This window comes from Fringilla coelebs, assembly GCF_963513975.1.
Source record: "Fringilla coelebs genome assembly, chromosome: 3".
NCBI lineage: Eukaryota > Metazoa > Chordata > Aves > Passeriformes > Fringillidae > Fringilla > Fringilla coelebs.
Genome location: NC_140030.1, coordinates 24,844,535 through 24,860,785, shown reverse-complemented (window position 1 = coordinate 24,860,785; position 16,251 = coordinate 24,844,535). Strand labels below are relative to the sequence as shown.

The window sequence follows — 16,251 nt, the reverse complement described above, 5'->3', positions numbered from 1 at the left end:
AATAACTGGCATGCAAGTACTTTCCTGCCAGAAATGCCCTACTCATACATTCATCAGTCTTGTCCTCATTAGGATATATGTATACCTTCCTTCTCAATCCAATGGATATGCCCCAAAAATAAATTTTTTAATATATTTACTTAGTGATGATACATTTCAGAACGATGCACACAGAGTGGCTGGCAGTGTAGGTTTATGTTTGTCCCAAGTGAGGAAAACACAAAGTAAAGGAGATGAGGCAGTAATTATTATAATGACTTTTGTGTGTAGGAACTGGGAAAAGACTTGAACTTGATGAACCATGATGAGTTTTACTTAAATTACAATGTAAGTAGAAGTTCCTGCACAAGTAGGAGGCTCAGTATTATGCATGGGTGCCTGAAGACACCATGCCACAACCCCAACCATCAAAGTCTCCATATGCTGTCAATCTCCTCAGTGTTCTATAACCTTTTACAACTGAAAAAGCACAAACTTCCTCTTTCCCTTTACTTCCTTCCTCCATTAAGTCTAAATATAGACCATAAGCTGTTCAGAAAGGCTACTATGTTTTCTACTGTTTTTTCACAGGCACTGAGCAAATATTAAGGATTCAAAATCAATTTCTCATGAGCCATCCCATGGTAAAACTCGTGCATGGAGTTATCAGAAGTTAATTCTCACAAGCCATATGATGGGAATTATTTTTCCAGTAGCAAGTACAATGCAAGAGACAGTCAAACAGATTTTCTGAAGGATGTTTCATTTAAATAGGGAAGAGGAAATTAAGGCGGAGATAGGAGGAAAAAGACAAAAATATTGAACCTGACACTACTAGCAAGGCAGAATTAACAGGAAGGCAAACAAACCCAAAATATTACAGCAAGGAAGTGACAGAAGGCTCTGAAAGCAAACATGGGATACTAATGCTGTGGACCTTATCCCCTACATTTTTTATCCCACTTACTTTTATTATTATTATATCAGTATTTTATTCCAGCTACTTTCTTTTAGTGATGTTGGCTTTGGTCCTTTCTCTGGGATTTTTGTGAGCTCTTGGTCCCATAGAAGGTGCAACAGTTCTGCAAACAGTGATGCTACCACAAAACAGCTTTGAGACCTCCATTTTTTAACGTTTCACTCAGCATTTCTGATGTCAGCATTTTTTTAAAGATGTTTAAAATTTTGAAATGAGAATTGCTAATAACAGTATGAGCCAGTGAAAAAACGAACACAGAAATGAGCTGCGCTTTAAAAGAAATGTTTTATTTGGTATAAAATAAAGGTAATAAATTATTTCAAGGCAATTTTTGGTTTGTACATACACAGTATACTATAACATAGTTGCTATGTAATCCAGGAGTTCCATCTTAGGAAAAAAGGATTTACATATCAAGTAGTTTTAAAGGAAACCAGCACAGTCCTTTACATCTGTCCATATTGAAACCAACTTGATGGAATTCCTTTCTCATGCTTCCCACCCCCCCAAAATTATGCAGGAAAATCCATTCTGGGTCTGGCATATTTGTAGCATCCCTCATGCTTCTTTTTCACCATCTAGATTAGTGTCTCAGCTTTTTTTAATCAGAGAGCAACTGATTATTATGTTTCCTGCCCTGTTGGTGCACTAGCTTTCATTTTCAATTGGTAAAACGTTCAACTGGTAAAACATTACGAATATTCACTTGTGATTTCATCTTCTGATTTTGTTTCCTTTGCTGTGTGTGAAGATACCTGCAAATTCTTTTTAGTTTTGTCTCTTTTTTTTTAGTAATTCAAAATCACATCCATATCCTCTTCTGAAATGGATGATCACAGACCCACATACTCTGCTTTAAAAAAGATTGATCTAAACTCTGAAATCAGAATATTTTCACACCAGCACATCTGACATTTGAAAGAAACATATTAGACATGAAGTCTAAATGTGATGTAGCCATGGGTCAAAATCAGACATGACTCCAACAAAACAATGAAAGTACACAATCAAAAATTACCTACAATACATCAGCTAGGATTGCACTGAGAGCTTTAATACCAAAACCTAACAAAACATGTATGTGTGGTATGCTTTATGCTGGGATGGCCTAGTTTAAAAATCTAAGCATGTTTTTAATGCCTCATTAAAAATAGTTCTTCAGAGTAATATTCTCTGGGAAGCTGTAGACCATCAGTCTGAATTTTGAGTATGTTGATTGCTAAATGAGGCAAGAACAGACATACAATAGACATGTGGGAGTCCAGTGTTTGAATGCTAATTGATTAGTTGCATTCATTTCTCAAACACAATAAAATATTGTCACTGGTGCTCAGTCTTTCAAATGTTTCTACTTCAACTGGCATAAATCCCATGTGTTCTGGAGAGAAAAGAAGCAATTTTTCTCCCAGCTGTATTTGTATATGGAAGCAACACTTTCAAAATAAGCACGTTTCGTGGCCCACGCATCAGAAATGATTGGTTTTCCCTCCAACTATCTTTTGCACTTACCCATTGAATTTTTAGATATTTTAACACATATGGTGAAAGAAAGATGCGTAGCCATCACAGAAGCTTCTTCTAAAGGGATGCCAAGTAATTCTTAGCAAACCAGATTCTCCTCCAGAAATACACAGAGATATTTTGTAAAAATCCACAAAGACATATATGAAAAAAAAAATTATTTATGTCTTTTGGAAGAAGGGACAGGCAACTCAGGGCAACCACAAGGATATTGTGAGGCTTTGCAGGGAGAAAATTAGAGGGGCCAAAGCCCATCTGGAACTTAACCTGGCCACTGCCAGAAAAGATAATAAAAGCCTTCTATAAACACATCAGCAGCAGGAATGTTGAGGAGAATCTCTATCCTCTCTTGGATGGGGGGAGGGGGGAAACATAGTCACAAAAGATGAAGAAAACACTGAGGTACTTAATGCCTTCTTTGCCTCAGTCTTTACTAGTAAGACCAGTTGTTCTCTGGGTACCAGCCCCCTGAGTTGGAAGACAGGGATGAGTAGGAGAATGAAACCCCCAAAATCCAAAGGAAAATAGTGAGATACCTGATACACAAACACACACAGCTATGGGGCTGGATTGTGTCTACCCAAGGGTACTGAGGGAGCTGGGAAGTGCTCACTGAGCCCCTTTCACTTACCAGCAGTGCTGCTTAGCTGGGAAGATCCCAGGTGACTGGAAGTTGGCAAATGTAATGTCAATCTACAAGGACCAGAGGAGTATGCAGGAAACTACAGGCCTGTCCACTCTGATCTGGGTGCCAGGGACACCATTTCCCACAGCATTCTCCTGGAGAAACTGGATGCTCATGGCTTGGATGGGTACACTGTTCATTGGGTACAAAACCAGCTGTACGATCTGTTGGTGAATGCAATCCATTCCCATTGGCAGCCAGCACAACGGTGTTCCCAAGGGCTCAGTGCTGGGGCCAGTCCTGCTTAGCACCTTTACTGATGATCTGGGTGAGGAGATCACACAGACCCTCAGACAGTCTGCAGATGACACCAAGTGAACTGGGAGTGTTGATCTGCTGCAGAGTAGGAAGGCTCTGCAGAGGGATCTGGACAGGCTGGATCAGCAACAGTGCGGCCAGCAAGACCAGGACAATGATTGTTCCCCTGTGCTTGGCACTGGTAAGGCCACACTTTGAACACTGTGTTCAGTTCTGGGCCCCTCACTACAAGAATGTCATTGAGGTGCTGGAGTGTGTCCAGAGAAGGGCAACAGAGCTGGCAAAGGGTCTGCAGCACAAGTTTTATGACTTAATTAGTCAACATCACAAAAGCAAACTCAGAACTACCAGCTTTGCTTAATAGCAAAGGAGCCCTGAGTTCTCTAAGAAAAAATGTTTTCTTCCATCCTGTTTACAAGTACAGAAAAGCATTCTCAGAACATGCAACATGTTTAGCATCATGTGAAATGTGGCAATTGTAGATCTAACTGTAACTCTTAGAGCTGAAAATTATGAAAGATTTCAGACCCCAAGTAAAGGTACCCAGACATCTATCTGCAAGCACCTCTCTGAAATAAGGAATGAAATGGCAAGACAGTCTTTTGAGCAATGCAGTCTTCTCTCTTGTCACTGGGGTGCTAATGGAATACGTACTTATGCAAGTGAAGGCAAAATTGGAGGAACATGCTTCAATTACCCATGAACTACTGCAGCTTTATGTTGCTCTAACTCCCCTGACTTAAAAGAAAACAAACAAAACAAAAACAAAAAACAAAAACCCAGTACTGTACTGTGCAATACAACATTGATATAGGGAATAAATTACACTAAGTACCATGGTAACCCTACAGATCTCTCTGCATTACACAATTGCAAAGCGACTTGTTGATTGTACAGCTTACCCCACATAATGCTACAATGAAAAAACATATGTATTTATCATACAGCTTAGTAGAGTCAATTTAAATTTTATTTTTACATTGTCCTGGAACAAATTTAGGTATTTTTTATGATGTCTTATAAACCACAGCATGTTTTAATACATTTCAGAAAGCTGAAAAAGGATCAAACAGTTGTTGTCTTTGAACAGTAATTTTTCACCTATGCACAAACATCTAGTGCCTGATAAACTTTTTGTTTTTCTCAAGGTTTGTCACAAATACTACTATCCTCATTTATTAGACAGTTGGCAACTCACTTTTTCTTGATTTCTAATCTTTCTTCACGTCTACTTCGTGTTTGTTAGCATGAATAAAGAGGGCAGTGCAAGGTCATTAATAAGAGAACAAGCAACAATTTTGCAGTCTGAGAGGCAGCAAAAGCTGTTTATTATGAGGCTGAAGAAATGAAGCAATTTATCCACTGTATATCATGACTGCATGTAGGGGTAGTTTATTTATGACACAAATTGAATGAGCACTGGATGAGGAGCCTGCACCTCCCAGCTGTACCACCCTCTGCTCCCAGCAGTGCTCCTGAGGGAGCTCAGCACCCTCAGCACTGCCTAACTCTGCCCAGCTGCCACAGAGATGCTAATGGAGTTTTACTTAATGTGGGAATGACATGACATTTCTTATGGATTTCACAACTCCCAAGCCATGTGGCCAAATGACCATCAAGCATGGCAACAGCCATTATTTACAGCCTTACAAAACTGGGAGTGCATTGGGTGTGTGTGGGTTGTAAAACATGCAATGCACATTTAGGACACACTGAATGAACTGCACCTCTTTGGAAAGGCAGAAACATCAAGACAAGCTCAGGGAAAAAAGAAGTTCAAAAATACAAATTCCAACTTTTTCTTCCAGAAATCTGCACATCCTTTTTCTCTGCTGATATAAAGATTTTTTTGCCCCCTACATTTTCCTTTTTATTTTATGGGCAACTGGGTTCCCATGGGGACATAAGGCAATCACATCAGACATCAGTAAGTACATCAGACAGTACTGGGTATCTTCCCACTAACACAGGTTCTGGAGGGAACAAATGAACACTTGGTCCTTGAAGCATCTGTGGACCTCCCCAGTGTGCTTCCCAACCTTCAAAGCTGTAGCTGCAGGCAGGGCATTAAGCTGCTCTTCCCATGGTGTCAAGCAGAGCCTTATCCTCCCCAAGCAGCACTGGGTCTTGTTACATTCCTGAAATAGTGATGTCAGTACATTATGAGTCTGATCCTACTCCCCCTGAGGTCTGTGGAATTCATTTTCATTAACCTCGGATCAAGCCTTAGCACAGACCATTCCTATGTGGGAACTCTGAGAAAAGAGCAGAAAATGAAAAAAAGTTGCTAGTTCTACGAAGATTTTTTTGCACTATCAACTCTATGAGCAGCCTCTTCACTGAAGGATCTTAATCTTCTGTGCAGGTAAAAACCAGCAGTATGTATCTACAAACACAGGTGACTTGGTAAATTAAAGTATCTGCCTTATGTGGACTCTTTAATTAGCAATCTACTTTGAAAAATACAGTAAATATTTCCAAATTCCATGAGTATAGCTTTCTCAAAGCTTATTACAACATGGAAAGCACTCGCTCTTCTAAACTTGCCCCAAGATCCTTGTTCTCCCTCTCTCATTTCCTTCCCAAATATAGTTCTGCCTACAAGCATATGTCAGAGATCACAAGACTACAAAGGAAAACTAAAGATCTTCCTAAAACTAACCCCACCATTTTTAGCACCAACTGCAATTCAATTCAGGTACTATCCTGGGCAAATGTCCCACTGGCTAAAAATTATTAAGTGTTTTAAAAAGTACACTGTGGCATTGCTGGCGTCTGCCCAGCTGTGAAGTACATTATTATGCTGAAAACATGCCTTGAGAACTAAGACACTCTTTATCTTGGGTCTGAACATGTTGCCTCTGTTGGGACAGAATATTTAAATATAAATGTTTGTTTGGGAAAAATACTAACTATATTTCATCAAGGAAGGAACAAAGTGCTCATCAAGAAATTAATAAAATCTTTTGTGATAACAAGCAATGGAGAGACCTAAACTTTCAGCAGAGGACTGAGATGCAAGTCTTTGTCAGTCAGATAAATAACTAGCATCCCCACAATGAAACAATTACTGCTGTGAGGCATGAGCCCTAATAAAGGTGCCTAAGAGCTTGAATAAAAAGCTGACACTGCTGTGTTGAAATCACTGACAGTAACTAAGGTGACTTCATGGGAACCCAAGCAGGTTCTCAGTGAGACGGAGATTTCCATCTAAAACCTATTCCCAGGGTCACAGGTAGATAAGACAAATTGACTTCATCTAACTGGTGCATTTTTGCCTTTTTGGTATTTCTTTCTAAAGAATGATGCCAAGACCTTCATGGTGGACTCCTCCATTGAACACTGTGGGACCTTTCAGATCTAAGACTGAAGTTTTCCTCTAATACTATTTCCTCAAACACAAAGATCTGTATAAGAATTCCAACCTTTCAGCAGTGGCATTTCAAAAAAATTTGAATTTTTAACAAAACTGTCACAGAATATCTTACAGCTAAATGGTTATGGAGTCCTTCTAAGACACGAACTTGACACCCAGGGCAGGGTAAGCCAGTTGAATGTTCTGGCTGTGCCCTGCAGAAGAGAAGGGGATGCCATGCTGCTGCCCATCACCACACCCCTGTTTTTGTGAGCACTAACCTGTAGTCACCTATTATTGGGAAAATGTTATGATGCAGAGGCTCAGATAAACCAAATGTCCCTTAGACTTAGGTGCCTCAATCCCTTCACTGATGTTTAACACTTTGTACTATCACCCTTCACTGACTCTTTGTCTTAGGAAAGGTGCTTATCACTTGATGTGGTGACTTTTACAAATCTCACTTTTAGCTGCCTAATTCCTTGCAGATCCTAATGCCTTCCTTCCTTGCAATAGTCAATAGTCCTGACATAAGGTCATTAAAGCCACAAAATACCTGGCCACACTTAAAGGCCACAGCTGCAAAAATATCTGCCAACACTTAAAACATATTGTTGCATGTGAAACTCAAAAACTTACCTGAGAAATGGAAGTCCACTGAATTTTTTTTTTTAAACACCAAATAGAAAAATGTAATAAAAAAGCTTTTTTAACGAAGACATTACAGAATACTGGCATGCTGTACAAATGTGATTAACCCACTGAAATTTAAACTAGTTGTAGGTTATGTTCAAGGCACCTTTTCTATAAATAGTTTTTTTTAATGTTCATTCTACATTCACACTAGTTTAACCATGTAAACAAGTCTGTGAAAACTGAGATTAAGGTCACTTTCAAATCTGTACTTCAGAAAAATATCATATTACACAGAAAATTCAAGAAAGTAAGATAGATCCATCTACTGCCTAAACAGTTCAATAGATGCTAGGGGGTAAATTATTAACAAAATGAAACCTAAAAGAGGTTTCCAAAAATTAAGATAAGTAACATGCAATGCATTAACATTTGTGTTTATCATTTGAAAGTGTACATAAATGCTGAAAAAATATGATTTACTATTCCTACCGCTATCCTATTTTTGAAGGGCAAATCTTTGGAGACAATATTATCTGAAGTTTAAAAACATCCCCCATCTTTTTCACCCCATGTTTATTAATCTTAAAATATACTAGAATGTATTTTCTTCACAAGGAAAATGTATAAAATTAATCTTACAATATAAACACTATAAACAACTTCCTTGAGACATTTTCTGGACACAGAATTTCTGTGAGGATTTAAGTATAACAATTCTAGAATAATTATTTTTAAAAATATGTACATTCGTTCCAATGTCCTAGACCCAAGAAGAAATCCAAGTAAACTCTACAAAAGTTAGCCACGAGTCTTTGTCCAGTTAAGATTATGTCCAGCTTTGCCAGTCTCTCTGTATTTCAATATAATCAACAAAATGATAACATTACTTGTTTTTGTGTAGGAGGTTCCCAAACTTTTGCATAAATCCTCTCAGCTTGTTTTCATTAGGCTGCAATGAGTGGTAAGCAGCTGAGTTGTAGCTGACCATGTGATTACTCCTGCCGTAATTATTCCCTAAGGTCTTGGTTTTGATATCTGATAGATGTGAACTGCTGTTGGCTGCATTTCCTGCAGGTTGGCTGGCATTTTCCATCTTACAGAACGGCTCAAAGCGACTATAAACACGCCTTTCACTCAAACGAGATCTCAGCTCCTCTTGGTGTTTTGAGCCTGTCAGCTGTGGTGCCACTGAACTTGCTCTTTGGAGAGCAGAAACAGGAGCACTTTCGGAAGCAGCATTTGTGGAGATCTCCTTTGCATCTTGATACTGAATCTGTTCTGTATTAAATCTTGGAGTAGATGGATCTCCTGCAGTTTCTATGAACTTACTTTCAAGGGGGCACAAGAGAGGACACTTTTTATTGCTCTCATCAGATGGAGGTTTTGGAGATTTCGGTGACTTTGGAGACTTTGGAGATTTTGTTGGACTCCCGGCGACATCTTCTTTACTTCTGTTCAAACTACCTTGAGAATTTGATGATGAATTTCTTTTTCTCCTTGGGGAAGAATCTGTCTTATTCTCAGAAATCTTCGGTTTTTGATTCTCATCTTCAGAAACCAATGTGTCAGAACTACTACACATTCTGTAAAAGGCAGGACCTTTGTTTTTTGACAAGTTTTCCTTCTTGTCTGGTGTGAGATTAAGAAGTGACCGCAGTTTCTGGGATCCTTTCTTCAGAAAACTTGGGGAATTCTTACTTTCTTTCTTGGATGTGCAATCCTTACTGGACTCCTCCCTGCTAGCTTCAGTGAGAGCCGCCATGGAGATTGCCTTGCTCGCAGTCGGGCTCTTCAGCTCTCCTTTCAGGTCCTTTTCCTCCTGTGGCGAGTGATTGGTTACACTATGCAAACTTTTAGCACTCTTCAGCATGTCTTCTGGAAGTTTTGGACTAACTGGCTGCTTAAGTCTATGCCTAGTCAACGTGCTGTAAACATAATTGGATGCATGTTTGTTGGTACCAGGATCCAATATGGACTTGGAATTAAACATGGGAAAACTTCTCCTTTTGAGCATATTTTCATTTTGAAGGTTCTTCAAATTTTCAGCACGTTTGTCTGTACACAGCGTTGTGTACAAATACAGTGATGAGTCGGCAGCTGCATTTGAATTTACAGTAGGTTTTGTGTCATCTGCAATCTGAATTCTGTGGCCTGTTGGCGCACCTGATTTAAGAGGAGAGTTTGTGCTAAGCTCCTCTAAATTATTATCTGTTCCATCTTCCACACTCGGAGCGTGGTTAGATGTCCCTTTGGGTGTTGCACTTCCCTCTGACCCAATTATAGTTGAATTTGAAGAACTTGCACAGCTGCTTACTTCCTGCTGTTCGGGTAAAGTTGGCTGAAACACCAATGACGATCGCAAGCGAGAATGAGAGTACAGCGCATGGGCTTTAATATTTTCAGCTGTGTCATAGCTATCATATCTGTCACCCAAGGCTGACCCATTTGACTCTACTGGATAATCTGACTGGTCATTCAAATAGGACTTTATTCGCCAGTTACGTAGGAATGATTTTGTTGTGTGCTCAAGGGTTGGCATCCTCTGCTGCAGATGGCGGATATGATTGTCTGTCCCATTAAAAGACCTCCGTACAATGGAATTTCTCTCCGCAAGATTTACCTTTGGTCGTGAGAACTGATCAGCAAAACTTTGCTGGGGAATATTGTAGTTATTTGCATATCCTCCTCGTAATGATGACACAATACTAAGGCTATCAGATGGCATTTTCCAAGTATTTGGTAGATTGTTTGTTCTGTTAATAGCTCTGTTGAGCAATAGGTAAGGTGTCCTTTCTGGCTTCTCTCCAGCATAACTATGTCTCTTCCAGTGCTCATTTTTTTCACTAGGTTGATACTGCTGTATTGGATTTTGAACATTGAAAGATGGATTAAATGGTTGCTTATTATAGGCTTGGTTTCTCAAGCCATATTTATCTATTTCATTTACTGCATATCTTCCACGAGATTTCCAAACAGGATCTATCTTGAGAACGTTGTCTTGCCTACCAAAAAGGTTTCTTTGGCTAGAAACTGAAGCCAAGGAAGACACTGAATGTTGGTATGTATCATTATCCCAGAGCGCCTTGCGACTGTTCACCCGCACTAATTCTGGGGCAAACGAGCTGGGAACGGAAGAACGGGCATACAGCGTCCTGAACTCTTCATCAAAGGATTCAACAAGCTGTCCTGTGATAACTTGAACCATGCTGAGGTTCGTTTTTTCAAATGACCACATAAAGCTGCAAGAAGAACAAATGACCATTAGATACAGTTCTTTTGAGCTGAAGTATTATTCCAGTCTTTCTTGAGAAGAAAGCTTGTACATAAACCTTGGGTTTGTAAAAGTACCTTCTAAATAAATGAGTTGAGGGCATGATCCATGCAATATGGACTCAGAAGGTCTAATCTAACAACAGGTAAATTCAGATGGAGATTTTTCACTGATTTCAGTGGGAGCAGGAATGAGTCCATAACCACCCTTATAACTGCCCTTATAAAAAGTATTCTAAAAAAGGATTTACACATGTTTAACAGTAAAGTATAAATACCTAATGGAAAAAATCACTTCTACAAAGTCTGTGGCAGGACTAACCTATACCCACTGAATTAACTCTTCTGTCAGAGAATGTTAGCGTGTGATTATGTTGTGAAAAAACCACATTTGAAATAACATGCAGGAGTGCTTCAGCTATTTTGAATGCACTTAATTGTAAATATTTTCAAAAAGATCCGTCTCAGAATTTGAAAAAAAGTTTACATTTTCTAATATGCACACTGCATTGGATATGAAAATTTCTTTTAATTGCAATGATGATGCTTTGATAATGCTTTCTTCTCTTTTCTCCTGTAAAAGACTGAACACACACTCAAAGTTAAGTAGCTGCAATTAGCTTACAGCTACAAAATGAGATAAAATAAATTAACATATACATTAAGGATGCTGCAACAAGACTAATATCATGGAGTGAAAAACATACAATTTGTAGGTTACAAAAAAGAAAATTAGTTTTGAAATCCTATTTTCATGAAAAAATTAAAAAATAAAGAATTTATTTATTTGTATTTTTCTTCTAGATGTTAGAAAATAGGCTAGTTTTGTTCACAAAAATAGCTTACTGATTAAGGGGGTTTTTTTGCTGTTTTTGTATTTTTCAGGAAGTTATAGTGTATCAAGATTAAATTGAATCATGCTGTGTAAGTTCTTCTCCTATTAAGTCTCATAATTAAGATTAATATACAACATTGGGAAAAAACCCTGAACTTTAAATTGAGTTCAGTGACAGAGTTTAGAAAGACTTGTTTTTCCTGTTACAAATCACTAGATTCTTTTACCAAAAAGGCCTAATTTCTACAGAAATTGATGATTCCAGCCCCTGTGGTGCAATGTGTTCAAGCAGTGCTGTTTTTCAAACTGGAATGAGAAAACCTACCCCACTCTCACAGACTGACACACTGTGTGTAGATGTCAAAGCATGCAGGCTCTCCCTGCAGTCTCTTACCCTGAGTCATTTATGAACTTGTCACTTACCTCACTACCATTTATATGTGTCAGTCTGAATTTGGGGCTGGCTGAGTCTTAGAGGAAATAAAAGGTCAGATTTTCAAAAGCTTACAGTGGTGGAAATCTGTGCAAGTCAGTGGCTGTGGGTCTGGCACCCAGGCACTATGCTGGCAGAAACCAACTTACTTGGGCAAAGGAGAAAAGTGTAGCATGAAAAGAAGGAAAATATTTAATAATGTGTGAATTAAGACTGCCTCTGCTTTAACTTAGGGCTTTTCCAGCTCTGCAAGGCTGTAAGTTCTTCCAGCCTGTTTTGCTCACATACACTGAAAATACAAAGGAAAACAGAATACAGAAACTTAGCAAAACACAGAAAGAGACATGGGCAATCATGAATTTGAGCATCATATAATAGAGAGCCATAGAATCAGTCTCTAATGTTAGCTTTAGAAGAGCATTACATGGAGGAGATATCTTATGAAAAAATTTTGACACTCACTTCTCTGGAGTGAATGTTAAACAAGAATAATTCAGACAACTTAAGACAGGATTTTTTTCCTTTTTACAACTCTTCAGCTGTAGAAAAACCTATAACCTTTATTTCTTATTTGTGAAAAATGAACAGAGGATCTCTTAGGCTAGTTAGCAGTAAGTATCTATGAAAACTTGTTAAATTACAGAAAACATAATCAAATTTACCCATGTGATTCCCTAGAAGAATTTTCACAAATACAGAACCCCAAAATTTGCTATAGCAGCAGTACTGAGATGACAGGTACAGACACTTCAGTGATTGATCTTACCTGTAAGAACCATATATGACTTTCTTACAGTCAACAAGAATAAATTTTTGTTCCATTTTTCCATGGAATTTTGCTCCTGTTTTAGAATAGTAATCTTGTCCTTTCACTGTCCGCACCCTCATATTCTGAAAAAGAAAATCAAAACGCTTTACTTCGTCTACAATAGTCCATGTTTAGCATTCAGAGGGCTAAAATTCAGAGGAACAGTAGGAGAAAAATTAAATTATTACATATTATTAAATTCTGCAGGGAATGAAATGCTGATCAAACTTATGGCCTAGGGACCCAAAATGGCCAGTTACTGTTTTGTCTTCATGACTGATGAGATTCCCCAGGTCTCAGAAAATGAAATTCCACTTTTCCATAGCCACAACTCCAGAAAAGAAGTTCTGGCAGAAAATACCTTCAACAAGGGGAAAGAGGTTTTGTACCGTAAAAAAAAATTCTTACCATCAGCTGATGCACATGTTTATATCATTTCCAAGTACCTCAGCTAATCAATAGAGAACACTTAAAAGAGCCAGGATCACTTTTATTTTAACTGAAAAGGCTGTTGTGTCTACAAATACATATACCCTACTCTGAAATCATCCACTGAATGATACCACCTGGTGCTAGAATCCCTTGCAATAAAATTTACCACTAATAAAATTTATCTATCAGCTTTGCACCATGAGATTAATCCCATTTTTAAATTCAGAGACACTAACACAATGTGCATAGGTAGCACAAACTCAATGCAGCAGCTGATTTTGAATTCTATTAAGCTTTATGCTTTATTCATGCAAACTCAGTAAATGGCACTTGGGAAATTTTCCATGCTGGATCTCAAAGATGGGGTGAATTTTTATCCCAGACTTCTGGGATAAATATTAAACTGATTCAGCTAAGTCAGCATCTCGTAATTTTTCACTCTCTACTGTCACTTGGGTTTTTATGCTCATAGAAATAGAAAATTTGAAAGAAGTTGTTACTATACCTCATGGACTGTACTAATAACAATTTTCTAAAAGTTCTTATAGGGATGTAGAAAAAGGGACACAAGGAAACAAAAATTGTTACACAAAAGGTGCTTACTTATAGAAAAACTAAAATTTATATTCAATGCAAAACAACCTACAAGCATCTAATTCAAGTAAATATGAGACAAAATGCTTCACAAGAGATAAAAGCATCTTGGAAGATAACTGTGAATTATCACAATATTTACTGTAGTTTCTAGCCTTGAAATAGTTTTTCTGGCAACCCTAAGCTTTCCAGTGGGAGTAAAATCCATAATTTAGCATTGTCAGTAAAAACCAAGAATCTACATGATTATTACATACTCTGTACATATGGAAATGGTGGCATGTAAGACCTGTGAGTGGACAGGAATGTCACACTTCACCAGGACTGCCACGAGAACAGGCTGCAGATCACAGCCTATGTGCTCTGCACAGCTCAGCTGCAGGTGGAAGGGCTGTTCATGAAGCAACTGGAAAAGACTGTGTACATGGTAATTCCAGCAAAATCAGGAGGATTAAATAAATAGGATAGGATAGGATAGGATAGGATAGGATAGGATAGGATAGGATAGGATAGGATAGGATAGGATAGGATAGGATAGGATAGGACTATTTCAGATGGAAAGGAGGTACAATGATCATCTACTCCAACTACCTGACAAATTCAGGACTGACCAAAAGTTAAATTAAATTATTAAGGGCATTGTCCAAATGCCTCTCAAGCACTGATTGGATTGGGGCATTGATCATTTCCACTGTTTAACAACTCCCTTGGTGCTACCTGATGTCCAGTCTAAACCTCCTGTGGTGGGTTGAACCACTCCCATGCATCCTGTCACTGGATACCAGGGGGAAGAGACCAGCATCTCCTTCACTTCCCAACCTCATTAAGCTGTAGAGATGTTCAAACTTACCAATTCATTTAAAATTCCAGTCCATAAAGTATGACTGAGTTTGCAATACAGTGACATAAGCCTTCATTATCTATGGGAGCACTTCTACATTTGCCTAAAACATATGAAGTTCTGGTAGATAGAGGCTGTAGGAGTTTTAAAGATAGCATCTACTACAATCCATGGAACTTTATCTTTCCAAACAGAAAATTTAAAAAATTAGGAGAAAATATCCATGACATGAAAGCACATTTCCAAATAACACATGCTTTCTAAATCAGTGTATATTTCAGTGCTGGTGAAATGAAAAATCAAATGAAAAATCCAACCACAGAAACAACACACTTAAAAGCTGCTGAATTGGAAAATTACAGTTTAACTCAAGTTATCAAAGTTGTTTAAACTTCATTCACCATTAGGAGAGTTTTTGCTTTGCATTTTTGTCAAGCTTTGAAAAAGCTAAACTCAAAATATATTCAATTCAACTCAGTTAAAATGTACAAAGACAGCATTTAAGAATTACTTTTGTTCATGGGCTATATGTCTAGCAAATGTAAAACACGTCTAGCAAAAATAACACCTAAAGTTTATCTCCTAAATAGATAAATAGAAGAAGTATCATCTAGAAGTGCTGCAACTTTAAAAGGTAAACATTTTAAAAGCAAAAATACAGGTGGATACTTAGGTCTATTTTCAAAAACCGCTACAAGAGAATTAATAGCAACTCAATTTGCATTACTGAATGGCAGGTTAACATAAATTTGAATCTCTAACTGCTAATCACTTTTGCCAACCTAATGTTCTGTCTTTTAAGTTTTCTGCATTCCAATTAGAAATTTTCTTCTTGATGAAAATCAATTTTCGTGCTTTTCCAAAGTGATTTTGTTGAACTTTGAACAAGCCCACTGAAGAAAATAATTTCTTCACCAGCAGCTATTCAAGCTTCAACTAATTATGTTAAAAGCTTTTATTTGAAAGATAAATACTATGGAAATAGCAGTTCCTAAAAAAGAAGAAAATACTGAAATTTACCCATTCTAAATATAACCATAATAGTAACCCCTTACTTTAATAAAATCCTGTGAATTAGTAATGAAATTTGCATTTACTTTGATTACTGTTTTACTCAGTTCTATATACCACATAATTATATGTGCATTTCAGACACATTTAATTATATTTAATCATATTTATGTCTTTATAATTTGAAAAAGCTAACTTGAGAACAGCCTATACATTTTTAAGTACTCATAGCAAGTAATATTGGCCTAAAGACATGCCAGTTGAACTCATTAAATGTTACTTAGATAATGTCTGATCAGTATTGGACAGGATATAATTTGGGAATCGATGCTGGAGGCACAACCAAGTCTAATGGCTTGCAAATTACCATACTACACAAAAAAAAGCTTTGCCTTAGGTACACATAAGTTGAAATATAACCTCAAGTAGGCATATGTAAAAAAGGAATACAATTATTTACATTAAAAGAATGTAAATAATTGTATTCCTGGGAGGTTTAAAAAAATTGTAGTCACTGTAGTCACTCTGTTGTTTTTGTTTACCTCCTCTTCAGTATTTTTCCCCTTGTAGTTTTTCCATCCCTGACTCTGAACCCTTTTACTCCCTTGGTAGGT

The 16,251-nt window shown here is 37.7% G+C and overlaps 1 protein-coding gene across 1 annotated transcript in view; it reads right to left on the bottom strand.

Moving 5' to 3' along the window:
- Positions 1-3,670: 3,670 nt before the first annotated feature.
- The window catches only part of FAM83B (family with sequence similarity 83 member B), a 53,876-nt gene continuing 41,295 nt past the window's right edge, over positions 3,671-16,251 (bottom strand). The window contains exons 4-5 of the mRNA XM_084202923.1: positions 12,718-12,842; positions 3,671-10,652 (exon numbers count right to left, since the gene is read on the bottom strand). Coding sequence (XP_084059049.1) covers positions 8,297-10,652; positions 12,718-12,842 — 2,481 coding nt within the window. The 3' untranslated portion in view covers positions 3,671-8,296. The remainder of the gene's footprint in view (positions 10,653-12,717; positions 12,843-16,251) is intronic.